Source organism: Ambystoma mexicanum, chromosome 5p (assembly GCF_040938575.1).
Source record: "Ambystoma mexicanum isolate Mex_15411 chromosome 5p, UKY_AmexF1_1, whole genome shotgun sequence".
Lineage (NCBI taxonomy): Eukaryota > Metazoa > Chordata > Amphibia > Caudata > Ambystomatidae > Ambystoma > Ambystoma mexicanum.
This window is the reverse complement of record NC_090930.1, coordinates 29,864,844-29,891,499: the sequence shown is the minus strand read 5'-3', so window position 1 is coordinate 29,891,499 and position 26,656 is coordinate 29,864,844. Positions and strand designations below refer to the sequence as shown.

Sequence of the window (26,656 nt, the reverse complement as noted above, 5' to 3'; positions counted from 1 at the left end):
GTCCTAACAACAAAGCGCCATCAATGGTGCCATGGTAAGTATAAATATACCACTCCACTGGCCGCAGTCATGGCAATCCACACAACAGTATACAGCATGGACTATGACAATTCAGTTGTGCTGTTCACTTAATCTTCTGCCTAATTACACCAGACTATGCCTCAGCAACCCTGACAGTAGAATGCAGCGCAGATCTACGACACGCTGAGCACATTTCAAGTCTCTAGCACTTAAGCCACCCCTTCTCTCAGGGCCCATCCACATGCCTGACCGCATGGGTTGCTTCTCTACTGGAGCCTGGCCAGCTCCAAGTCAAGCCTTTTTGGGCAAATGCACACGCATCCTAATCGCACTCCATGACCTCAAACACGCTGGACTTTGGTCCTTCGAGGGCGTTCCCATCAACAGCTCTTTGAGACTATATTAATGGTAAAAGGTGCTATACAAGTGACAAGTACAATACAATAATTAACTGTCTAAGTGTAATCCTTGTGGGTACACAGTGCACTCATTTTGGACCCCTGACACCACTCGCCTCTCCTGACATTTAGCCTTGGCGTCGCTCCATGCTTCTTTGACTTGTTTGGCTAAAGTCAAGAAGCTGCTCCCTGCTCATAATAAGGGTGGTATCCTAACCATCCGTCCACCAGGCCAGAGTTTCGAAACCCATTCTAAAACCATGGAAGCCAGCAAGAGGTTGAGGGGATGCAAGTATTCCATTGGAGCTGCTCCTCACTCGTCACCATGGTGGCCCCCTTGCTTTGCATTTGAGGGTTCTTACAATGTATGTAGGATAACCTGTCTCACTCTCTACAGCAGAGCTTTCCTGCCGTTGATTTGACAAGCGCTTGTTATCAAGTATTCATTTCTGTGATTCCATTTACTGTATTGGGTATTCAGCTGTGTCAGCTTGGGTGTTCGGAATGCTTACCTTCACTGCAGAAGTTCTTCTCCACCCCAGAGAAGCGAATCTTCTCATGAAGCAGCTTCTCCTGCTTGCAGTACTCGCACTGCGACACCACACCTCGCAGTCGCTTGTAATCGTCACAGCAATCCTTGCAGCAAAATTGATATACATTGTTCTGTTACAAAAAGAATATAGTTTAGTGGCAGGAAAAGGCCATAACATTTGTAACAATTGTCACTACAGTAAATGACACCAATGCGCTCCAAGCCCAATAACGTCGAGACCTAAAAGAGGAAACCAAGATTATATAGATGCAAACCTAAAGGCATGTATGGCTCTAGCATAATACCACTGCAGCAGCAAAGAGCTGCCTGGCCTTACTTCTTGCATTCACACGACTGATATTCATAGTCACGACTACGGTACTCGGTCGACTCTCCCCGGTATATTTGTGCAGATACCCTGGACAGGGAAGCTAAATGTATTGTATTGCAGTCATTTATATAGCACTATGTCCCCCATTTGTATGACCGCAATGACCTTCGTAGTTGGTATGTCCTTGGGGACCAAAATCCAGGTATAGAATTTCTAAGAGTTTACTTTAAGATGCGTGTGTATTTTGCCAGGTTAGGACTTCTGAAGGTTGGCTGGGCCACAACAAGCAACCTAGAGGTCAGGCACGTGGGCGGGTGCTACAAATGGAGAACGTTGTGACTCATATTTTAAAAAGCATGTAGAGTCGCATGCATCAGCATGCCCAAAACCCATCCCATCGTATATACAGTCCCCTCCCACGACCCATTGGGATGTCCCTCATTCATTATAAAATCCCCAGTCCTTTTAGAAGGGATGGCTCGATGGAGGAAAGTTGACTAGAAAGCGCCATTGTACACAATATCATGCTGCACCATTACACCTAGCCACCTCAGACTTGGATCCAAAGACCCACCAGAATCTCAACAGTCTAGCACGGGCCATTAACATCTCACTGCACCGACCACAACGACGAAGATCACATTCCCTTCTCACCCCCTTCAAGCCAACAGCTCTCCCTGTGTTCCCAGCTAATGGATCTGTATTGACCATCTGGATAAAACATGTAACCAAGTGTTATCTAATAAACCACATATTAACATGCCAGGATTAGTAAAGATGTTTCTTTACAGCACCTTACCCTCCAATTTTATGGACTCCCAAACGCTTTGCTTTTTATTTTTGAATATGGCCTGAACATTCTGCAGTGTATTGAAGTTGAAGGCTTCACTAGACTGGCTTTAACTCATTTGTCATGGGGAAACCGTCATGTCTATCAGGCTGTCAGTACTGGGAAACATGGTTCCCCTAGTCTTGTTACATTGATGCCACTTGTGGTCGGTTTCTATAATTGCCCAATACATCTTGCAATGCAGTACAATGGGGTACACTTTTTGGTTTACCCTAGACTAACATTCAGAGGATTTTTGGTTACTCTAGGTGTGCCTAAAGGACAGGGTGGTGTCCGCAGTTACTTTTAGCTATTTGTGTATTTTAGCCTTAGAATGTTTGGCTACCTCCTGTGGCTAGTGTCAAAACATGGCCATGCCACAAGACTTAATTCATCCCTTGGCCATCTTGTCATTAACCCTTCTTCAAGACATCGGAGGACAGAAAACTCCTTTTATTGACTTGCAGTGCCTGGGAAAGTAGAGGCATTTTCATTGGCTACTGCAGGGCCATGTGTGTCTGCTGCCAGGACGTGGGTTGGGTCTGTCTGGTCCCAATCCACAAACTAGTTTGAGTGTGCCTGGTATGTATGACTTATGCCATCGGTGGTCCCGATTTGGGGTGGGGGCAGAGCAGATCTGTCTTGTAGGTGATCTATTATGACTTTCTCACCGTAGTGACTAACATACTCTTAATCCAAAGTCCCAGTTCCTCCATACTGCATGGGAGTCCCTTACAAGGTATGGGAGGCAACCTTTTTCACCAGAAAAAAAACCTTCCCCTTTAAATTTAGAGGCTCCACCCTCCAGCGCCACACCTCAGTCCCCATTGACGCGCCGATGAGGAGAATTCTCAAAAATGTGCTAATTCCTCTGTACCTTAGAGATTTCCCCCCCCCCCACCCCCCACAGCTCTTTTGCGGAACCTTAGGACTTTGTACTTTTAAATTCTATTTGGTTTCTGTGGTTGTTTCTTTTTGGTTATGGCGTCTAACCAAATCCATAGACATCTTTTACAATTGTGTCACACAGCACCCTCAGTGCTGTGGCACAGGGAAGTCTTTTACATTTCCAAAGGTTTAAACACCTTCTCTGGGATAAACTGTTTCCCAGAGCAGTAAAGTGAAATTGACTTTACTTAGCATTGTACTTGCTAGACCCAGCACACCCAATCTTAAAATAGAGCGCTGGAGGGTTACTTAGTATCCCCTGTGTCAAAATGCTCAAGTAACATTTTTTATGTTACCCTTTGACTGGCTGGTGGCAGTGGTATCGTTTTGAACTACCAAGGTTAGCATTTACTGCGACCATTCGCGGACCCAGTAACGTTAACCGCAGGAGCCATCTTTTTCAAAATGGCGTACAGCCATCCTTGCTAAAATGGTCCCGGTCTTTGTTTTTCACCATGTCTTTGTGGAAAGGTCCTTCTTCAGTTTTTTCTGCGCACCAAACCAGGTTTGGTCTCTTTGTTCATTCGCCTTTGGCGGGGTTCAGGAGTGAAACCCGCCTCTGGCTCCAGAGTGTCTGGGGTAGGCAGGAAGTGAGGTAGGTGCCCGAAACTCCCTGTGCTTAGTCTCCTAGGAGACCCAAATGCACTCTGTGGTGATTGGCTGGCTGACTGTACGGTAAGGACAGCAAGCAAGCTGGGTGACTGTCAGCTAGGCAGCAATGAATGGGAGAGAACTGAATAAAAGGAGAGTCTTTTGGCTTGGAAGTCAGAGTCGACCACTGGACCAAGGAACCGAAGAAGAGCTTGAAGAGCATGGTTGCTGCAACTCCTGGACCGTTGGTTTGCTCTGTGAAGGCCTGCTGCCGGTCCGAATAGCCAAGTTTGCATCGAAAGAGAAGCCCCTGCATGGAAGACTTCTCCCTTTGAGTTGGTGAGACCAATCAACTCCAAAGTAAGCAACCGGGACACCCATCTCAGAGCTTGTTAAATTTCCTCAGAGTTGCTGCAGGAAACTTTAGAACCAGGGAGAGGGACATCAGATTATGTGTTGCTTGTAAGCTGGCTTAAAGCTTTTGGAAGATCCTCTGGATGCCCACGAAGTAGGACTGACCAAGCCTGACCCCCCTCAGTCGAGTGCGGGACCTCAGTTGTGAGGAAAGTCCACCTTGACAGCCAGGAACCGCGCTTATTATTTGCTGTACCGCAAGGAGCTGAAACGAGAAACAGACACTGAAAGTAAAGTTTGCCAGCTTTGACAGTGCCAGAACAATGCAAGAGCCCCCCCCCCCCAATGTCCTCCCTCTTGACCCCACGGCTGAGGCCCAGGAACAGTGAGACCTGCAGAGCTGCACAGGAACAGAAGTCATCAGCTGTATCTTTTCTTCTTTACCAAGGTACTGTAAAACAAGTCTAAGAACTTCTTACTGTGGAAGTGCTTGTAACTTCTGCAACTCACAAGTCCAATCAGCTTGTGACCCTACATTTGATTCTTTTCATTAAAGACTCCTAAGAACTTGTGCAAAGACTTTTCCATTTCCTTACCTGAAGTGCTGCATCCTAGACAAAGACTTTGGCCTATTGACTTTGGCTTAGCATATTGAATTGAATCACTAAGTGCTATCTGAAAGTATTTGCCCTCCTTATGAATATTTGTAATTTGTTGTGTTCTAATAATCTTTGCCTTTTACCAACTTTTAAAGAGTATTCTGAATGCCAACAGTAAGTTATTAATGTCTCCAGCACCCTTGTTACTGAAGTCACCTGTGGGTGTAGGTTGTGTCTGTGGGCCATCCCAAAAGGGTCTTGTCTGATTCAGAAACTCAAAGTACAGTATTGAAGTATATTTGTGTTACTATTCTATTGCTATCTTCTGAAGAAGGCTTTATAACCGACTATAATGACATTATTGTTTATGCAAGAAACCTTGAGTGCAAGAGTTTACTTGAATACCTGCGACTGTGAATCTTTGTGTAACTCCACTACAGCTCACATTTCCACTCTTGAGATAAGCCTGGCTGTTCAACATGCTACCAAAACTGTATAGTACAAGCTTATACCAAAGTTTGGGTTGCCTATACCTGTAGTCATTTGTTTGTAGTGTTCCCAGAGGGCACTGCATTCAAACTTTGCATAACAGTCAATAGATTTAACATGCCCAATGACACCAGTACGGGGGGGGGGGGGGAGGGAGGGGGGATGTATGGAGGAAAGGGAACTATGGACTAAGAGTAGGTTTGTCACTACGGTGAGTAATTTATAAATTACGCTTACATCCTGTCCCCTTTACTCCATACTGCAAAATAGGTTCCTGAGAATCGCCTGTCCGAAAGCCGCATCAGATCTAGAGCTGGCATCCACACAGTAACGCTTGCAGAAAGCCGAGGGAGTGGCCCAAGTGGACGCCCGGCTTATGACTTGCCAAGCGACATAGCGCTGGAATGCGATGGCCGTTTCTTTGGCCCCGACTGCGTTGGCATGCAGATTCACCCAGAAGCAGCTTGTGCTGCCCCTCGTATGCTTCTTTGATAGCCAAGAGCATCCAGAGTGATATGAGGCCATGGAGGCCTGATAGCCTGGCCTTGCACCATCAAGGGTGACAGGGTGCCTGACTCGCGGAAGCCCTTGGTCCTGTCCAGGTAGAATTTCAGGGCACGCCAGACATCCAGGCAATGCAGATCTCTGTGCTTCGTCCTTGGGATCGGCAAAAAACGTAGGAAGGACAATTGCCTTGTTCAAATGGAAAGCAGAAAGCACCTTAGGCAGAAATGCTGGGTGCATCTGCAGGACTACTTTGTCCCTGTGAAAGGTAGTATATGGTTCTTAGGCGACGAGCGCCTGGATCTCGCCGACTCTTCGAACCGAGGTGAGGCCTGCCAGTAAGGCCATCTTGATGGTGACCAGCTCGATGTCCGCAGATGCCATTGGCTCGAACAGTTTGTGTGCCAGGGCAGCCAAGACTATGTTCAGGTCCCACACGGGTGTGGCCTCCTGACGGGCGGGTAGAGCCTTGTGAGCCCCGTCAAATGTTTGACAATCGTATTGGAGGAGAAGACCCCTTCCTCAGAGTTCCTGTAGGCCCATCTGGCTGCGGCCTGCACACCCGACATCCTCCAAAGTACATGCCAGGGGGCGGATGTCCTTGGAGTCTACCCGGTGGCAGAATCTGGTCCATTTACTTTTATACTGGGCCCTGGTAGCCTTGCTCCTGGCGCCCTGTATAATCTCTAGATTGGCCTGGGAGAGGCTGCCCTGCCCTAGCGTTACCTGCTCAGCAACCACACTGAGGGCTAGTTTCTGTGGCGCAGGGTGGATGACCCTGCCACCATGCTATGCCAGAAGATGGGCTGGGCCCGTCGGAAGGTGAATGGGCGGAACCTCCAAGAGGCTGAGCAGCTCCGAGAACCATGGCCTGGCCAGCCACCATGGAGCTATCAGGATGTTGATCTGGCAAAGCTCCTTGATCTTGCAAATCACTCTGAAATAGCGTTGTGGTTGGTAAGGTGTATGCAGTCATGCCATTCCACTGAATCCGAAGGCCCTGTCCCTCCCAGGAGGCGAACTGAGGGCACTTGTTGTGAATGTGGCAAAGCGATCCACCTGGGGAAGACCCCATCTGCTGAAGTACTCCTTAATAACGAGGTCATTTAGTTGCCACTCTTAATTGTCCGCTCCAAACCTGCTGAGCCTGTCCGCCTCCACGTTGGATTCCCCCCCGCATGGTGGACTGCCGTGAGGTAGATGTCCTTTTCCAGGGCCCATTCCCACATGCTGACCGCCAGACTGCACAGTGGAGGGGATCTGGTGCCTCCCTGCTTGTTGACATAGTACAAGCTGGTCGAGTTGTTAGTCTGGATGAGGACAACTTTGCCCCTGAAAAGTGGATGGAATGCTCTGAGCGCTAACCAGATGGTGTTCAGTTCCAACCAATTGACGTATTCCTGCTCCTGTCGAGTCCAGGTGCCGTGGACCCAGAGATCGTCCAGGGTGGCTCCCCAGCTCTAGAGCGAGGAGTCCGTGGTGATGGTGACCTTCGGGATGGGAGGCCGAAATGGCTTGCCCGTCTGTAGGTTGCAATCCCTGGACCACCATATGAGGTCGTAGAGGAGGAACGTATATCATCTCGGACTGAGAACCATGCCCCTGGTTCCATGAAGCTGCAAAATGCAGTTGAATCTTCCTCATCTCAGACTCGTGTGAGGGACGGCTAACAGGACCGCCGCCAAGAGACCCAGGAGATGCTGGTACACCATGCCGAGTAGATGGAGGCCCTGTGCTCCGAGGAGGACAGCCACACTATTCATGAGTCTGGTGAAGCCCATGGGGGCAGAGTTGAGGCCAAAAGGAAGGACCTTGTATTGGAAATGATAGCCCATGATCCAGAACCGTATGAAAGAACGATGGGGCTGTCAAATCGGGGCGTGTAGGTGCGAATCTTTCAGATCCAGGGAGCACATCCAGTCTCCAGTCTCCCTTGCACAATGTCCCCGCTATAAAAGCTGGCGTAACCATCTTGAATTTTTGTAGAGGCAAGGAGAGGTTAAGGGTGGCAAGGTCCAGCACAACACTCAGGCCCGCCTGGTTCTTCTTCTGAATAGCGAAAATCCTGGAGTAAAAGCTCAAGCCTTGCTGGGAGGCTGGGACTTCCTCCACGGCCTGGATCTCTACGAGCGAGCGGATCTCCGCCAGAAGAGTTGCTGTCCCAACTTGAGGGAAGGGAGGAGAGGCAGGGATGGGTAGGCAATACCATGTGGATACGACAGAAGACCCAGGGGTCCGCGAAATTATGGTGCCAGAAATTTGCATGGAGAGCAAGCCTGCCCCCCCACTGGAGACATGTGGACCCGAAGGGGCATGTGATGCCTTCTTTCCCTCAGAGGCTGTTGGAGAGGAGAGGGGACTAGAAAAGGCCCTTACTTCCTCCCCTCCCCTCTTTTTGTTGCTTGAACCAATTTGGAGTCGGCAAGTGGTCCGGCTGTCTAGATCTCTGCTCCTGGAAGCCGTATAACCCTCTGTACGTACGCCCCTTGTCGTAGCGCTGCTGTGACTGGGAGTACGATGTGGGCGTGGTCTTTGTCAAGATGGATAAAGACTGTGCTGTTTTTCTTTTTGTCCAGCTCCTCGTCTGTTGTAGAGTGGAAGAGGTCACCCCCTTAGAACAGAAGATCGAAGATGCTTTCCTGGACGTCCGGGTTGAATTTCGTTGCGCGGAGCCAGGCTGTCCTTCTCATGTCCGTGGCGATACAAATGGCATGGCCAGAGGTGTCAATATGGGCCACGGTGGACTCCATGAGATCCTGCCCCACCAGCTTGGCTTCAGCCAGTCCCACCTTGAAACTTGATTGGCTCTGCGCAGAGAGTTCCGGGAGGAAAACTGAAATTTCCCACTATATCCTTTGGTTAGCGGCCACCAGCATGGCATCAGCGTTGGCCTGACGAAGATGCAAGGACGCACTGGAATACAGCTTCTTCCCATAAGCCTACAAGATCTTGCCTAGCAGCATCGCAGAAGAGGAAACTGAGGCTTGGAGTATAGTGATGCTGCAGCGATCACCGAGGAGTGTGGCCGACGATGGGCCAATAGCAAGAGTGTATCCCCCCTCCATCTGCCTGTACTTGGCGTCGATTGACCGGCTGGGTAGAGTGGGGTTTGAGACAACCCATTTTGGACAGAGAGACTACATCCGTCTGCAGTGGAATTCCCGTTTTGGCAGAGGGGCATTGGGTGAGGACTTCAGAAAGGACCCCCTCTGCCGGTTGCTCGACCTCTGGTTGAGGGAGGACCAGGTACTCCGCCTGCCAGGCATTCATGGAAGGAACAGGCTGACGAGGGCGTGTCAGGATCGTCGTCCTCATCCACGTCGGTGGGGGTAGTGGGGGTGGGAGTAGCGGGAGTACTGGGACCAGAGCCAGAGGCTGTGGAGGAGGCTGGTACGGAACCGCCTAACGAATCAGCTGGGGGGGGGGGGGCTGGAGGTAGAGGCTGCGTATGGGGTGGGGCGCCGGCGGGGGAGCCAGAAGTGATGAAGCATTGGAGGGCGCACGTCCCTGATGGCCTCCCTGAGGATAACCCCCATTCGGGGAGACTACATGAGCCCGAGGAACCTCTAAAAGAACCTATCTACACAGGCCGGAGGAGTGGTAGGGGATACAGACAGGTTAGCGGTAGACTGCTGGAGCCGCTGTATACCCTACCGATCTGGACGCAGCAGGAACCTGCCCTGCGCAAATTAAGTATTGCCTGTAGGCCATGTACCTGGTTGAGGCCAGTCCCACCTTGACAATCGTTCTTCGAACTCCTGGAATGGAGTCAGAGGATGGGTGCTGATGTCTGGTGTGGCGGCCATTTTGTCGAGCTGCCTGCGTTGCGTTGCTTGGCTCGCTGAGCACAGCCTCCTCCAAGACTCTTGAGTGTGGATCGCAAGGCCTACCCTGCTCCTCTGGCCTAGACCCGGTAGGTGCAACACGCTCAGGGCCGGAGGATCTGCGTTTAAGTGCCCCCCTCAGACGTATTGCCAGTACAAGTGTGCGGCCCCTCTGACATCATGGCGGTACTAGGGCGGAGCCCCTTGGGTGAAGACCTGGTACAAGAACCTTCCAGTCCCTCAAGACTGTCACCGGGAGGATTCGAGGATCCTTTGGCCTGTAGGCCGGTAGATGAGGCAGCCTCGGTGCACATGCTAGTACGAGAAACTGAGCGATCCCTCACTTCCGCATGAGTCCTTGGGAAGGAGTCTCCCTTGTGGGGTGCGATGGAAAATAGAGGCCATACCTTGGGTCTGGATCAATGTTTCACAAAGTCCTCGAGGGCCTCTGGGGGAGGCTTCTGGAAGAGCTCCCTCCACCGGACTAGTCTGTTCTTCAAAGATCTCAATGACCGGGTGTCACATGCTATACAAGCTTGCCAACCAAGGTCTGAGCCAAGGCAACGTAGGCTTAGGGCGTAGGGGTCTGAAGTTGGGAAAAGGCTGTCGCAGGATTGACACCAGCTGAACCCTGTGAAAGTCTAAATGCGCCGGGGAGGAGCGTGGCGCCCGAAGACAGAGTACCTGAATGATAAAAAGACAAAAAAAGACAGAAGTATTCGCGTGTGGAATTATATGGCCGAAGCCAAACCCAGGAGCACTGGTGAATTCAGCCCGTTCCAGTCGACGTGGAAAAGGGGACTGAGGTGTAGCCGTGGAGTCAGGGCAGGGCATGTTTCAAGGGCTGCACCCCCACTTGCCTCTAAATTTAAAAGGGGAATGTTTTTTCTGGTGAAAACGTTTGTCTCCCATCCTTTGGCAGGGACGCCCATGCAGTATGGAGGAAAGGGGACGGGACGTAAGAGTACAAGAATTACTGTGAAGGAGCTTCGACCCTTGGATTGGAGGAAATATCCATTCACGATGTCAGCTCTGAGACCTGCAAGGGAGAATCTTCGGAAGTGCCCCTGGATCAACAAGTGGGTTCCCAGCTCAGTTTGGGCTACTGTGCTGCAGTTGTCGCCATTCCACGTTGATGCCTGGAACTTTGAGGATCGACAGCTTGTAATATAATACTCACCTGCCTATTCATGTGGAGCAGCATCAAAGGGACCCGAGATAGGAAGCGCAGTCACAATGCGACAAGTTTGTTTCCCTGCACAGCCGTGCATTGGTGGCCATAGTTCAGAAAAGCTTTCCTGCATCTAGTCCTGTGCTGAGGGGCCCTGCATCGAGTTCTTCTGCATTCTCCATCTTGAAGACCTTGCAATAGCATTTGTCATCGACAGAGAAGGAACAAGTTACTTACCTATAACTGTTCTCCAGCATGGGTCTGGCATGGATTCACATGCTCATGAATATTCCCTGTCGTCAGGCTGGGAATCCTCGGTAAAGAAAAAAAATCAGTTGTTTCTGAACTGTCTTTCTCCTAATAACCAATCGCTCGTCTCTGGGTCATACTGTCCCCAGCAAATGACTGCCCTCTACCTAAGCCCCTCCTCTGGCAGCCATCTTCAGATTTGGTAGCATGTAAAGTAGCAGTATGACCAAGAAGAGTCGCAGAGGGGTAGGCGGGAGGGTTTGCATGTGAATCCATGCTAGACCCATACTGGAGAACAGTTACAGGTAAGTAACTTGTTCCTTCTCCAGCAGGGGGTCTGGCATGGCTTCCTATGCTCATGAATAAAGAATACATAGCAGTACACACATGCACAACCACGGGAGGTGGCAAGGCTCAACATTAAGCATCTCTTAACTCCCCACCAGGCTCACCTTCAAGCTAACAGGTTGCGCAACACTGCTTGGCCGACTCTGGACTCCTCCCTGGAATCCCGGTCGACGCAGTAGAATTTCGTGAAGGAGTGTGTCGACCTCCATGTAGCAGCCTTACAGATGTCCAGCAGGGGCACACCAGACAGGATCGCTATAGTTGCAGCAATCGCTCTGGTCGAATGGGCTCTCGGACGGGCAGGCAACTCGTGGTTGATGGGGTCAGCAATGCTGCGCCAAGCCTGGCTGCTGCAAAGCCTGTACAACAGCGCTCCTGGTGACTGCAGACTCACAGTGCTTGGGCTTCCGTTAGGCCACCATCGCCGGAGTGCCCTCAAAGGTCTTAGAAGACCCCTCAGATTAACTCTTGGGAGAAGAATCTTTTATCCTGTCCTCAGACGGTGACACCAGGTGCGTCCGAGTTTGGCTCCCAGGAACAGAGCATCCTGGATGGCACCAAGCAGGATTTCGCATAGTTTATCAAGAACCCCAGTTCCGTGAGCAGGTGGACGGTCCTCGCTGTGTGTTCAACGGCGAGTTCCCTTGACGTCGCTCTGATGAGCCAATCGTCCAGATAGGGGCAGACCTGGATCCCCTGCTGGTGCAGCCGTGCCGCCACTGGTGCCAGGCACTTGGTGAAGACCCTTGGGGCCGACTTCAAACTGAAGGGAAGGGCCTTGAATTGATAGTGCTGCCCTTGGACCATGAATCACAGAAACCTTCGATGCCCTTGTGTATGGGGAGGTGGAAATGCGCATCCTCCAAGTCCAGCAACAACAAGAAATCTCCTTGCTCCAGCTGTCCCAACATGTGCTGAAGTTGACCATCCGAAACTTCTGGGATTTGATGTATTTGTTGAGGCGGCGATCTAGAATGGGTCGCCAACCGCCAGTCTTCTTTCGGACGAAGAAGTACCGCGAGTATAGTCCGGAGCCCCTTCGGGACGAGCTCTATCGCGCCCTTTTTCAGCATCGCTCATACCTCTAGAAGCAGTTGTGGAACGTGGTTTTCTTTCCTGGCCACAGGTGGAAAACAGGGACACTTCCCTTTGGAACTCCAGGGTGTGTCCGTGGGCCAGAGCATTCAGCACCCAACGGTGGGTGGCGATGGTTCCTCAACACTTAAACGTGCTGTAAAAATCTGAAGATGGCTGCCAGAAGAGGGGCTTAGGTAGAGGGCAGTCATTGGCTGGGGGCAGTATGACCCAGAAACCAGTGATTGGTTATTAGGAGAAAGACAGTTCAGAAACTAAACTGATTTTTTATTTACCGAGGATTCTCAAATCTGGGTGTAGACTCCATCTTTGTCTAATATACGCGTATACCTGCTACAGTATAAAACCTAGGTCCACTAGTATAGGACTCAATTCTAGACCTGAACTAATATTGCCCCAGCCGAGCAATGTCGCAGCCTACGGTACGTATATGTCACACCACTAGTGTGGACACAGGCCGCAGGCACGGCCAAGCATCCATGCACGATAGAATAAGTCTATGGCCAAGCACATCCAGTCTAGCACACACAAAGCCGTTCAGACAAACATCTGACGTACCTCAACAGCTCCGCCACTAGCATACAGCGACCACCCCCCCCCCCCCGAAAGGAACCCGGTATAGCAGGCCTCTCAAACTCTCGCAACAATAGCTATCCATCTACAACCCCCAACAGCACCCACCCATGTGTCTGACCTATCTTGGGCTGCTTAGTCAAGCCTGGCCAGCCACCTAAATCTTAGAACGGCAACATGCACACATGCATCTCCTAAGCTAAACTCCCTAGAATCACACACTACATCTATTACGGTCACCAATGGTGTTCCAACTGAGGAAAAAAGTGCATTGAGGCCACTCAAGTGGGGAAAGAGCGCTATATAAATAACCAAGTACAATACAAAAGAGCATTGTTGGATTAAATTACTTCTAGAGGATGAAATGGTAAGAACAGAAAGATCGACAATGGACAGTCCGAAGTCAATAGAAAATGTTTACCATCCACAGCATGGTGCCACAATTAAAAGATTTAAAAATTACATAAAAGAATGGTTCCAAGGCAGGAAGCAGGAGAGTTTGGTTATCGATTACTTTGGATAGGTGAATGGGGTGGGGAGGAGGGGGAGTTTGGTTAGTGCAGGCTCCTTACATTGCATCCTATAAGACAAATTCCTGGCATTTCAGCCACCGACTTGACTAAACCCCCAGATTCTCTACCTTGGTCACAACACGCAAACACAAATGAGCAACACGCAAACCCAAATGAGCAACATGCAAACCCAAATTAGCCTGTTGCGCATGGCTTATAAAAGCCCTCATTCCCCACACCTTAAATCTACAGCTGTTACTCCAACTGGCACTCAGCACACGCCCACAGTCCAAGCATGAGGTTCCCTCTCTGGACATAGTCCTCAATACTTCCAACACATCATACCTAGAAAGCAGTCACTCATGCAGAGCTCAGGGTATTTGTGATGCACTGCAATCTTGCTCTTTTCACCTTGTGATCCTGACTAACCAAACCGCTCTTCCAGATCCGTAACTGTGCCTGGAGACCATGCAAATGGCAGTTCATAGTATAACTTGGCATTGCAGGCAGTTGGTGTCTGAGCCTCATTTAAAAGCGACACTGACAAGTTGGCTTTGATGGCAGGGGGGAAAGAGCAGTGTGGGCGCATTCTAGATGAGTGAGGCAAGCAGGGGAAGGAGCAAGAGGATGGGGGATTCATGGATTTTGAGAATACACTGGGAGTTTGAAAGGAAGAGTAGAGCGAGATTAAATAAGTGAGGACCATGGATTGATGTATGGGCGAGTTGCAAGAGTTAATTGATTGTACATGGTGAGCCATCGAGCATGGAGATTGTAAGTAGAAATGGGTGCTGTCAGGCAAGATTGTATGCAGTACCCTTTGGGTGCACTAAAACCACCAAGACCTCCTGGCAATAGGAACCCAACCTTTGGTATAAGTCTGTACTACACAGGTTGGTAGCGTGTTGAGCAACCAGGCTTATCTCAAGAGGCGATAATGTGAGCTGTTGGGGAGTTCCACAGAGATTGACAAGTATTGAAATGAACTTTTACACACAAGGTTTCTTGATTAAACAATTATTAACTGAACAGTCCGTTCGAATAAACCTTCATAAGGGGGCAATATAAAGCAACACAAATATACTTCAAATACACCCTCTTAGTTTTCTAAATTATTATTCTTAAGCATGTAAGTACTCTCATAAACCCCCACAATGCAAAGTCAGTTAACTCGGTCCTAGAAGGAAGGCAAAACACCTAAACCGAGGAGAGAAGTCATTCAGGGCAACAGGCCAGCCAATGTAGAGTTAGCAAAAGTCAAGGTGAACTGACGCACTTCTTGCAGATAAGTAAAAGTCTTGCACAATGTTTTAGAAGAACAAGTTGCTTACCAACTGTAACGTTCTTTCGACTGGATGTTCCTCCCACGTATTCCTCATCTTGTGATAATTGGTTATCTCCAGCTTCGCTGCTTCGGAAAAAAAAAAATTCTCGGCAGAGGGCGCTGTGCTCAAGGTCGTGGCGTCGATTGTCCCTCGACGGACTCCGTACTCTGTCGACGTCACCAATGGTATAAATAGCTCGAGGCGCACGTTGCTTCAGTTCTGTTTTTTTGATGAAACATATAGGAGGAACATCCAGTCGAGCCCCATGACGATATATTCTTCGTGAGAGGAAAGTGTAAGAAAACGTAAACTGTACTGTGGGGTAGGATGGGAGGGTCGATGAGGAATACATGGGAGGAACATCCAGTCGAAAGAGCGTTACAGTTGGAAAGTAACTTGTTCATCGAATGGATTGTGTCCTCCGACGTATTCCTCATCTTGTGATAGGCTCCCATAGCAGTAGCAATTTTGGAGGAAGGAGTACTAAATTTCAGTTTTCGTGGACAGAATGCAGAACTGCCTTGGCAAATAAACCCTCAGTATGTATTGTTTTCCAGGTTGCAGCTGCACAAATATCTGCTGCCGGGACTCCCCTCTTTAGAACTGCAGAAGTAGCCATTCCTCTTGTACAATGTGCACGAAGCCCATCTGGTGGTTCTTTTCCCACCAATCTGTAGCATTCAACTATGGCTAATATGATCCAGCGGGAAATGGTCTGTTTTGTTACAGATAATCCTAATTTATGACCAGTATAACCCACAAATAGTTGGTCATCTTGTCTCAGTTTAGCCATCCTTGAGATGTAAAAACTTAGAGCCCTCTTGGGATCTAGTCTATGTAATCTCTCCTCTTCCTTGCCCAGATGAGGAGGATAAAAATTTGGTAGTACTATTTTTTGTGAAAAATGGAAGTCCGAGACTACTTTTGGTAAGAACGAAGGTTTAACTTTAAGGACTACCTATCCTCTTAAAAAAAATAGTATATGGTGGTTTGCATGAGAGAGCCTGAAGTTCACTAACCCTGCGAGCTGATAGGGCCACAAGAAGGACAGTCTTTAGAGTTAAAAGCCTCAATGGACATGAATGCAGAGTCTCAAAAGCTATGCAAGTCAAGGATTTTAGTATTAAATTTAAATCCCAAGTTGGTACATGAAAAGGTACTGGAGGGTATACATTTATACAATGACACCCTTAGTCAATACAATCTAATGTGTATTAGCTGTCTATTTTGACTTTTGAATCTAGGTGAACCTCCGCCCCCCTTAATCAATGCAATCTAAGGAACAAGTTACTTACCTGTAACTGTTGTTCTCCAGCATGGGTCTGGCATGGATTCACATGCTCATGAATATTCCCCGTCGTCAGGCTGGGAATCCTCGGTAAAGAAAAAACCAGTATAAGTTTCGTTTCTGATCTGTCTTTCGTAGTAATAACCAATCACTGGTCTCTGCGTCATACTGACCACAGCCAATGACTGCCCTCTACCTAAGCACCGCCTCTGGCAGCCATCTTCAGATTTGGAAGCACGTGAAGTGGCAGTATGACCAAGTGAAGAGCCGCAGAGGGGTAGGCGGGAGGGTTCGCATGTGAATCCATGCCAGACCCATGCTGGAGAACAACAGTTACAGGTAAGTAACTTGTTCCTTCTCCAGCATGGGGTCTGGCATGGATTCACATGCTCATGAATAAAGAATACATAGCAGTACACACATGCACAACCACGGGAGGTGGCAAAGGCTCAACATTAAGCATCACATCAACTCAACATTAAGCATCTTACCTCCTCACCAGGCTCACCTCAGGCGAACAGGTTGCGCAGCACTGCTTGGCCGACCCTGGAATCCCGGTCGACGCAGTAGAATTTCGTGAAGGTGTGCGTCGACCTCCACGTAGCAGCCCTGCATATGTCCAGCAGGGGCACACCAGATAGGAACGCCGTGGTAGCTGCGATCGCTCTGGTGGAATGGGCTCTCGGACGGCCAGGCAGCGGTCGGTTTGCCAACCGGTGACAGCACATGATACAGCCGGAGAGCCATCTGGAGATGGAAGCCTTCGAGAGAGCCTTCCCCTGATTGACAGGTCCAAAGTTCACAAAGAGTTGTGACGTCTTCCGAAAACCCTTCGTGCGGTCCACGTAGAACTTCAGCGCTCTAGCTACATCCAGCGAGTGCAAAGTCCTCTCAGCCGGCGACGAAGGCGACGGGAAGAACACAGGTAACACCAAGGGTTCGTTGAGATGGAAGTCCGACGGTACCTTGGGCATGAAGGAGGGGTGCGTCCTGAGCACTACCCTCGTGTCGTGGAAAGTCAAGTACGGGGCCTTGCAGGAAAGGGCCTGGATCTCTCCCACTCGTCGTGCGGAGGTGATGGCCACAAGAAAAGCTGTTTTCCACGATAGAAACTTCAACGGGGCCGAGTGCAGAGGCTCGAACGGAGGTCCCATGAGCTTGGTCAGCACCACGTTGAGCTCCCACGCCGGGGCCGGAGCCTTCACCGGCGGGAACGATCTGAACAGTCCCTTCATGAACTCTTTCACCAGACGATGAGACCACAAGGACGTCCGGCCCGTGGTTCTGGTGTATCGGGAGATCGCAGCAAGATGAATCTTGATGGACGCATGTGCCAGACCAGCTTTGGCCAGCGTCAGCAGGTACGGCAGTACTTGGGGGGGCCGTAATCCGTAGAGGGTTAATCTTCTGTGCGTGGCACCAGACAGAGAACCTCTTCCATTTGTGTCCATAGCATTTAAGAGTCGAGGACGCCCTGGCCTTTGCAAGAACCTCTCTGCAATCGGCCGGTATGTCGTATCCTCCAAACTCTAGTGCTGCAGGAGCCAGGCCTGCAAGTTCAGCGACTTCGGGTCGTGGTGGAGGATGGCGCCTCCTTCCCTGGAGAGTAGATCCGCGTCCGCCGGCAGCTTGATCGGCGGGGACGCTGACAAGTCCAGAAGGTCCGGGAACCATATCTGCCTCGGCCACGCAGGTGCGACGAGGATCATCCTGCACCGTGACCTCTTGAGCTGGTTGACGAGCCGGATTAGCAGAGGCAAGGGAGGGAACGCGTAGAGGAACAGGCCCTCCCAGGGGAACGAGAAAGCATCGCCCATGCTCCTCGTCTGGGGAAACCTGCTGGCGAACCTCCGGCACTTGGCGTTCGTCGCCGTCGCGAACAGGTCGATCTGGGGTGTGCCCCACCGTCGGAAGAGGCGATCCACCAGATCCTGCCGTAGTTCCCACTGGTGGCACGAGCGCAGCTCCCTGCTGAGTGAGTCGGCGATGGTGTTTTTTATCCCTGCCAGATGAAACGGCACCAGAAAAATCCCTTGGGCGACGGCCCAATGCCACAGGTCCTGCGCCTCCTTGGACAGCGCTGGGGACCTGGTTCCGCCCTGTTTCCTGATGTAAAACATGGTGGTGGTGTTGTCGGTGAAGATCCTCACCACCTTGCCCTTGAGGGACGGAAGGAAGGACCTGAGGGCCCAAAACACTGCACGGAGCTCCAGGACGTTGATATGTAGGGACTTCTCCGTCGGGAGCCAGAGTCCCCTTGCGTGCAGATTTTCGGTGTGCGCTCCCCACCCTTCCAGGGAGGCATCCGTGGTCACAGTCTCCTGGTGGGCTGGGGTCTGGAAGTCCATGCCCGCCGTCAGATGCGCGCGGGTGCCCCACCACCGTATCGCTCGTCGGAAACTCTCGTCGAGCTTGATCCTTTCCTCGAAGCTGCCCGTCGTCTGGATCCAGCGCGCATCCAGGAATTCTTGCAACGGGCGCATCCGGAGCCTGCACATGGGAATGAGGTAGATGCAGGAAGACATCATCCCGAGGAGGGACTTGATGGACCTCACTTTGGCCGCGTCGGCCACCAACATCCGTTGCACCTTGCCCAAGATGGTCCTGGTCCTCTCCTCCGACGGGGAGGCCAGAAGGGACACTGTGTCGAGCCTCGCTCCCAGAAACAGTGCGACTTGCGCGGGCACCAGGTGGGATTTGGCGTAGTTCACGGAGAATCCCAGGTCCGTGAGGAGTTGGACGGTCCTTGCCGTGTGGACCACGGCGAGCTCCCTCGTCTTGGCGCGGATGAGCCAGTCGTCCAGGTAGGGATAGACGTGGATCCCCTCGCGGCGCAGCTGCGCCGCCACCGGTGCAAGGCACTTGGTGAATACCCTGGGTGCCGACCGTAGTCCGAAGGGAAGGGCTTTGAACTGGTAATGACGCCCTTGGACCACGAATCTGAGGAATTTGCGGTGCCCCTTTAGGATGGGAATGTGGAAGTAGGCATCCTCCAAATCCAATGACGATAGGAAGTCTCCTTCCTCCAGCTGACCCAGGACGTGCTGGAGGGTGACCATCCGGAACTTCTGCGCCTTGATGAACTTGTTCAGACGTCGCAGGTCCAGGATGGGGCGCCATCCTCCCGTCTTCTTCTTCACGAGGAAGTATCTCGAGTAGACTCCGGAGCCCCGAAGCCTCTTTGGGACGAGTTCGATGGCGCCCTTTCTGAGCATCGCCTTTACCTCCAGGAGAAGTTGAGGGACGTGAAGTTCTTTCCTGGCCACGGGGGGGGACGCGCGGGCACCTTCTTTGAAACTCGAGCGCGTGGCCCCGGGCCAGGGCGTCCAGCACCCAACGGTCGGTGGAGATGGACTCCCACACGCTGACGAAGCCCGCCAGCCGGCCTCCCACCGGGGTGCTTCGGTGGGGGCCCGACCCCAAGGCCGGTTCAATCCTGCTTGGACGCGGCCTTGCCGCCTTGACCTCCTTGGCGACGACGGCGGGGTCCGCTAGACTTGCCTCGTCCTCTGTAGGCCTCTTGCGACGACGAGCGGGCCGCTTGACGGTAGGAAGCGAAACCGCCGCCGGAACCTTTGGAGGCGCCCTTGCCTCCGCCGCTCCGAAAGGGCGTCCGTCGTTGCAGGACTCCAAGGGCCCGGGCCGTCTCAGTATCCGCCTTGATGGCCTGAAGGGAATCGTCCACTGTCTTCCCAAAGAGGTTGTTCCCGTCGAAGGGCATGTCCAGGACTCTGGTCTGGACGTCCTGCCGGAAGTCCGTAGCTTTGAGCCATCCACGACGTCGAAGGCAAACACCGTTGCCCAGCTGGCGGAATCCAGTGTCGGCGATGTCCGTCGCCACGGTGATGGCGTGGTCCGAGGCCACCTCACCTTCCTGCAGGATCTCAAGGGCCTCCGCCCTCTTGTCGTCCGGCAGAAAATCCAGCAGAGGAGCCATCTTGTACCAGAGCTCCCTGTCGTAGCGGGCCACGATAGCCAAGGCGTTGGCCGCTTTAATCGTCGTCGCTGCCGACGAGATGACTCTACGCCCCATAGTATCCAATTTCTTTCCCTCGCCGTCCGGCGGGGAAGTCTATGTGGAGGCCGCACCCCCCCCCCGCTTTCTTCCTGGCTGCCGCGGAGACGACGGAGTCCGGGGTAGGCTGCGCCCGGAGGCATAGGGGGGCCGTGTCCGGGACCCGGTACTTTTTCTCGTACCGGTCTCTTCTAGCTGGCGTCGTGGAAGGGTTCTTGAGGAGGGAAAGGCCCTCATCCCAAATGTCGTCCAACAGAGGCACTGCGAGGACCGTCTTCCTCTTGGCCTCGCGCCGCTGATAAAGGAAGCCTTCCTTTTTCTTCTCCTCAGGGCAGAGTTGGAAAAGCTCGGAAGCCCTGGAGATCATGGAGTGGAAAGATCCGATCTCGTCGGGCGGAGAGGCCCTGGTGGGAGGCGACGACGGAAAATCCTCGTCGTATGCCTCGTCGTCCGTACCCGTCGCTGCCGTGTCAGTCCCCGTATCATCCCCTCGGGTGGACGGGGAGGAGGGCTGGAAGGGGCGCGACGGTTGAAAATGAGGTGGTGGATGGATCCTTCTTTTCTTGGTAGGGGGAACACCAGAAGGTCCCGGTTCTGGATCCCCCGACGGGAGAGGTTCCTCCGTCGGTAACGGTAGCCTCGTCCTTATCTCGGAGCATAAGGACTGTATGGCCAACAAAATGGCAGCCGAGTTGTCTTGCGGCGCTGGCAGAGGGGAATCCGACGGGCGAGCAGGGGCCCCGTCGGTATCCTCGAGGATGTCGTCGTCGTCACCTGCGTCGGGGTCCATTCCGACGGGCTGGCCTTCTTCCACGCCTAGGCCGTGGCTTAAGACCTCGATCAGTTCCTCTTCTGAGGTTGAGGCCGACTCTACGACGACGCCATGCCCCCCCTTCTTCTTCCCCACGGAGGGTTTCACGGGGGTCCTATCGATGGGCACAAAGGAAGACTCCCTCCGAGGAGGCAGGGAGATTCTGGGCCCTGAGGTCGCCACCACTGGTGCAGCCACCACAGGCTGAGCCAGGGCCGCCGCGACCGTTTCGATAGAGGGCTTGGTCGGATGGATCAAGGCCTTCACCACCTTAGGTGCGCTCACCGCCTTATCCTTGAGGGAGGGGGCACTGCCACGCTCCTCCTCTGCCTTAGAGCTCGACCGGGGCCTCTCCAGGAGCTTCGCCGGGTGCTCGGCCTTCCTCTTACCCGACCCAGAGCGTTGGCTCGTGGTTGATGGTGCCGGGGAGGGTGCGCCCTGCCTGGCGCCCGCAGAGCCCGACCGTTCGGCGCTCCCGGTGCCAGCGGACTCGCGGTGCTTGGCCTTATGTTGGGCCCCCGTCGCCGGGGCGCCCTCAAAGGTCTTAGAAGACCGCTCGGATTTCTTCTTCTTCTCGCCAGACGGGCTCTTACCCTCCAGCCAGTTGGCGAGACGTTGATGGCGGTCCTTCATGGTCCGTTCCGACATGTTGCCGCAAAACGCACAGTCCTTCTCCACGTGCGTCTTGTCCTCATGAAGGCAGTAAAGGCAGAAAGAGTGTTCGTCCTCCTTGAAGACGTTCTGCAGCTGGCATCCAGGGCAGACCCTGAACAGCTTTCCGGGCGTCGAGCTTCCCTTCTCCTGGGCCATCTCCGAGACAGGGCCTGAGAAGCTTCTGGAGTCCTCCGAAGTGTAGCTCGACGAAATCTTCACCCTTGAGGGGCACAGATGAATCCGACACGGGTCCCCGTTGATCGGATGTAGGATCGGTGGAGCTTGAGGCTCTTTTGACCGAAAGAATCGAAGTTTTTGTAAAAAGCGCGAAAAAATAGCACTAACGCTCGAGAGCAATAGCACGAGGATCCCAACACATGAACGTGCGGTAAAAATCTGAAGATGGCTGCCAGAGGCGGTGCTTAGGTAGAGGGCAGTCATTGGCTGTGGTCAGTATGACGCAGAGACCAGTGATTGGTTATTACTACGAAAGACAGATCAGAAACGAAACTGATACTGGTTTTTTCTTTACCGAGGATTCCCAGCCTGACGACGGGGAATATTCATGAGCATGTGAATCCATGCCAGACCCCATGCTGGAGAATGTGTATTAGCCGTCTACTTGACTGTTGAATCTAGGTGATCCTCTTCCCCACTTAGTCAGCACAAACCAGTGCGACATTAGATACTTTATGACTCTAACACTCATCTGAAGCCCCGCCACACCCAATACATGCAATCCAAGGTGATTCCTCACGCCCTTGCGATTCGGAAGTCCACTGCCCAGCACCTAGGAACCTAACAATTTAGGAACCAGCTGATACTAGACACTTGCCTACTGTTCGCACCTCCTCCCACCAAAATGTACCTACCGGGTATATATTCAGTACTGCTGAGAGTCATCCTCCACCTTATGCATGCATCTAGTCATCTCAGCCCCCCCCCCCCCGGGCCCGACGAGCATGGTTCCCACCCCTCCACTCACCATGTACCTCTACACCGTGCAACCTCGCCGCTAGAAATTCTAAACTACGCGCCAGACTCCCCAAAATATATGAGCCCAGAGCTAGGGATACTACCCTTACCAAACTATCAAACTGTCCCCAGCCTTACACCATGGCTTTCCCCTCCAACAAATGCACAAACCCACCCAAGCCCAGCCAAACCAATACTATAACCAAACATAAGACTCGATCTTCAATCTCTACACCTACTACGAGCAAACCTACCACTACACCCATAAGAGGGGCCGTAATCAATGCAAGATCTGTAGTAGACCACGCGATAGACCTAGCAGACCTCATCCTAACGGAAGAACTAGACTTCTTAGCCATCTCTGAGACCTGGCTTCATGCAGCAGCTGGCCCAGCCCTTGCGCTAGCCATCCCTGAGAATATCTCCATCCTCCGAGCAGACAGAACTGACTCCAGAGGCGGTGGCCTGGCTATAATCACCAAAACCCACCTCAACCTTAAACCCGACACCACCGATCACTACTCATCTTGTGAATTGCTCACAGCCAAACTCCCCACTACTAACTCCCAAACCATCACCATCCACCTTCTCTACAGACCACCAGGACCCCTAGGCTCCTTCGAGGAAGACCTTAACTCCACCCTCTCCAACAACCTAAAGAATACCTCCCAATGACTCCTCTTAGGAGACTTTAACCTTGGCTATAATGACTCTAAAGACACCCAAGCGTCCGCCATTAATAACTCACTATCAGAACTGGGCTTCACCCAAAGAGTGTCCACCCCCCCTCATAACAAAGGGAGAACTCTTGATTGGACAGCAGACCACAACTGCGCGATCTCCATTACTGCCATCACCCCGCAACCTTGGTCAGACCACAACCTCCTCTCCTTCACACTCGAAGTGGCCAGCCCAATCGCTAACATCTCCCTAGCCTCAGCCATCCCGACTAGAAGCAAAAAAAATATAACTGTGGAAAAACTCATCCCTCATTCTACCTACACTGAACCAACTGCCTGCCAACTCCAACCCCCACCTCTTGGTTGAAAGCTACAACAATAGCATGCGCCTAGCCCTAGATGCCATCGCACCACTAAAGCTGAGAAAACCCAAGCCGATAAAACACTTGAATACCTGATTCACGCCCCACCTAAAAGCCCTCAGATTAGAGAAATGAAAAAAGGAACAAATTTGGAGACAAGCTCCCACAGACAGCAACAAGCTGATCCTGAACAAAATAGTTTCCACCTATAAAAAAGAAATCCTCCTCGCCAAATAAGAATCTTACAACCTGAGAATACTGCATGCCAAATCCAGCACTAAAGAATTGTTCACCATATTAAAAGAGCTAGAAACACCCATCCCGGTCCCAGACACCTGCAAAAAAGAAACAATGGTGCTCCAGCATCCAAAATGCCCTATCTAATAAAGTTGCAGGCCTCGAAATCAAAGTAAACAACAAGAAAGACTTTATCCAACTCCAAACCCATCAACACCCCCCCACGCACCATCCCTCAACACCCTCCCCTAGCCCCCTCACTCGCTTCAGCTTCTCCAAAGTGTCCACGCTAGAAGTGGAAAAAATCATACTCGGCCTCAAGCCTTCTAACTGCCATGGCGACCTATGCCCACCTCAAATCATCAATGACGCAGCCAGAGACCTATCTCCGCTCTTTACCAAACTCATCAACGCCTCCTTCTCTTCAGGTACTATCCCCAACAACCTCAAAGAATCCTGGGTCCTCCCCCTACTAAAAAAACCCACACGCGACACAGCCGTACCCACCAACTACAGACCCATCACCACCGTCCCCTTCTTACTAAAAATCCTCGACAAAACAGCCTACCTAAAAATACAAAAATTCCTTCAACAAAACCACCTCCTAGGAGTCCGGCAATCAGGATTTAGACCCCAACACGGCACAGAAACCGCACTCATCGACCTCAAGGCCCAAATCGACACAGAGATAATGGGAAAACTGCCTTATTGCTCCTCTTAGACCTGTCGGCAGCTTTCGATCTTGTTGATCACAAAATCCTATGTAGCCACTTAAACTCGTCTGCCCACTTTTCCCAAGAAGCTATTGGCTGTATCACATCATTCCTGAGCAACAGATCCATGTGCGTCTTCTCCACCACGGCCTCCGCTGAACCCATTACCATCACATGTGGGGTCCCTCAGGGGTCATGTGTCTCCCCCCCACTGTACAACATGTTCACTAAGCCCCTGTTTGATGATCGACGGCTTGGGTATCACCTACACTAACTATGCTGACGATACCCAAATCCTCATCCCGTTGATGGGAGATTACAATACGGATTTGGCCTTGGTGAACAAGGTGTACCTCATCATCCAGGCATGGATGGCCTCCCATAGTCTATGCCTGAATGACAAGACCGAACTCATCATCCTGGGATCAGCCACGAACTTAAACAAATTGGGCATCAACTACTCTAGCTTCACCATAGACGGCAACCCTATAAAGGTAGCTCAGGAAGTGAAACCCCTTGGCATTTACCTCAATTCCACCCTCTCCTTCCATAAACAGGTCAGCTCCATGGCATCCACTACAGCCCACACATGCAAGCTTATACGCTCAGCCAAACCCTTCCTCTCCACCCAAAGCTGCATTACTCTAGCCAGAGCTCTCATACTATCAAGACTGGACTATTGTAACTCTATGAAGGTGCTAACAAACAGATTACCAATAAAATCCAGATCCTACAGAACAATGCCCTCAGAGCAGCGCTTAGCTTCCCTAAAGAGAGAAGACATCTCGAATACTAGAAGAACTCACAACTGGCTCACTACTTCGGACAAAATCCTGCTTAAGGTAGCCTCCCTTACCCACAAATGCCTTAACAATGCAGGTCCCCATTATCTAACAGACAGAATAACTAGATACACGCCCAACAGACACACGAAACAGCAATGCTTACCTACTCGCTGTTCCCTGATTCAAGCGAATGAAAACGGGTGGCAAGAGCTTCCAGGTGAAAGCAGCTCAACACTGGAACACACTACCACCCTCCGTCAGAGCACCACAAACCTACCACCAATTTAGGCGCAACTATATCCAGTGGCTGAAGAACAAAGACCAATAACCGACACCCTGTAACTACTACAAAATTTCTCAACCTGGAACTCTGTCGTAATTCTACTCTGTAACTGCATTTACTCACTGTGCCCTTGGATAACAATGTATAATAAATGTAAATAATGTACTGAACTGCAACTAAGCTGAGAATATACCTGTAATGCTTACGCCCTTCTGGTCCGGTGCGCCATATAAATAAACAAACATTAGTAGAACAAGTTACTTTCTTACCTGGTAACGTTCTTTCGATGGGATGGTCCGACGACGTATTCCAAATCTATGACATGTAATCACCACAGCTGTGCTGCTTCGGAAACTTTTTTCGGCGTCTGCGTCGATGACGTCGATGCGCCGTCGTCGAGGACCTCCTACAACGTCCAACGTCATCTGATGTGATAAGTAGGACACACGACGCCCGTAGCCTCAGTTGTAGTTTTTTCCCCCAGAACGTGTGACATTAGTCAACTGCCAGTCAGACACAAAGCCTTGCGGAACGTAAGCTGCAATCGCAAAAGAAATTCTGCAGCGGGGAAGGCAGGGCGGGAGCGATATGGAATATGTCGTCGGACCATCCCATCGAAAGAACGTTACCAGGTAAGAAAGTAACTTGTTCTTCGAGGGGATTGGGTCCTCCGACGTATTCCATATCTATGACAGACTCCCAAAGCAGTACCAGAGCAAGGAGGAGGGAAAGAATTTAGAATCAAAATTTAGAATAGCCAATCAAATAGAGCAAAGGACCGCCTTGCCAAAGGCCAGATCCTGTCCCCGGATGGAATCGAGGGAATAGTGACGTACAAATGTATGTACTGAAGCCCAGGTGGCTGCATCACAGATGTTGCGAATAGGAACACCCCTCTGCAGAGCAGTAGATGCAGCCACACCCCTGGTAGAATGGGCTCGCAAGCCCGCCGGTGGGGCCTTACCCGCCAAGCGGTAACACTCCGAGATGGCTAAAATAATCCAGCGAGACAAAGTCTGTTTCGTCACCGCTTGCCCCAAACGCTTTCCAGCGTAACCAATAAAGAGTTGATCGTCCACTCTGACCCGGGACATGCGTGAAACATAAAAGCTAAAAGCTCTCCTAGGATCAAGCCTATGGAGCCTCTCCTCTTCCTTACC

The 26,656-nt window shown here is 51.4% G+C and overlaps 1 protein-coding gene across 5 annotated transcripts in view; it reads right to left on the bottom strand.

Moving 5' to 3' along the window:
- The window catches only part of ZMYM3 (zinc finger MYM-type containing 3), a 1,331,158-nt gene that overhangs the window by 696,071 nt on the left and 608,431 nt on the right, over positions 1-26,656 (bottom strand). For all 5 annotated transcript variants that reach the window (XM_069612373.1, XM_069612372.1, XM_069612371.1 and 2 more), the window contains exon 11: positions 932-1,082. In XM_069612373.1, the coding sequence (XP_069468474.1) occupies positions 932-1,082 (151 nt within the window). The remainder of the gene's footprint in view (positions 1-931; positions 1,083-26,656) is intronic.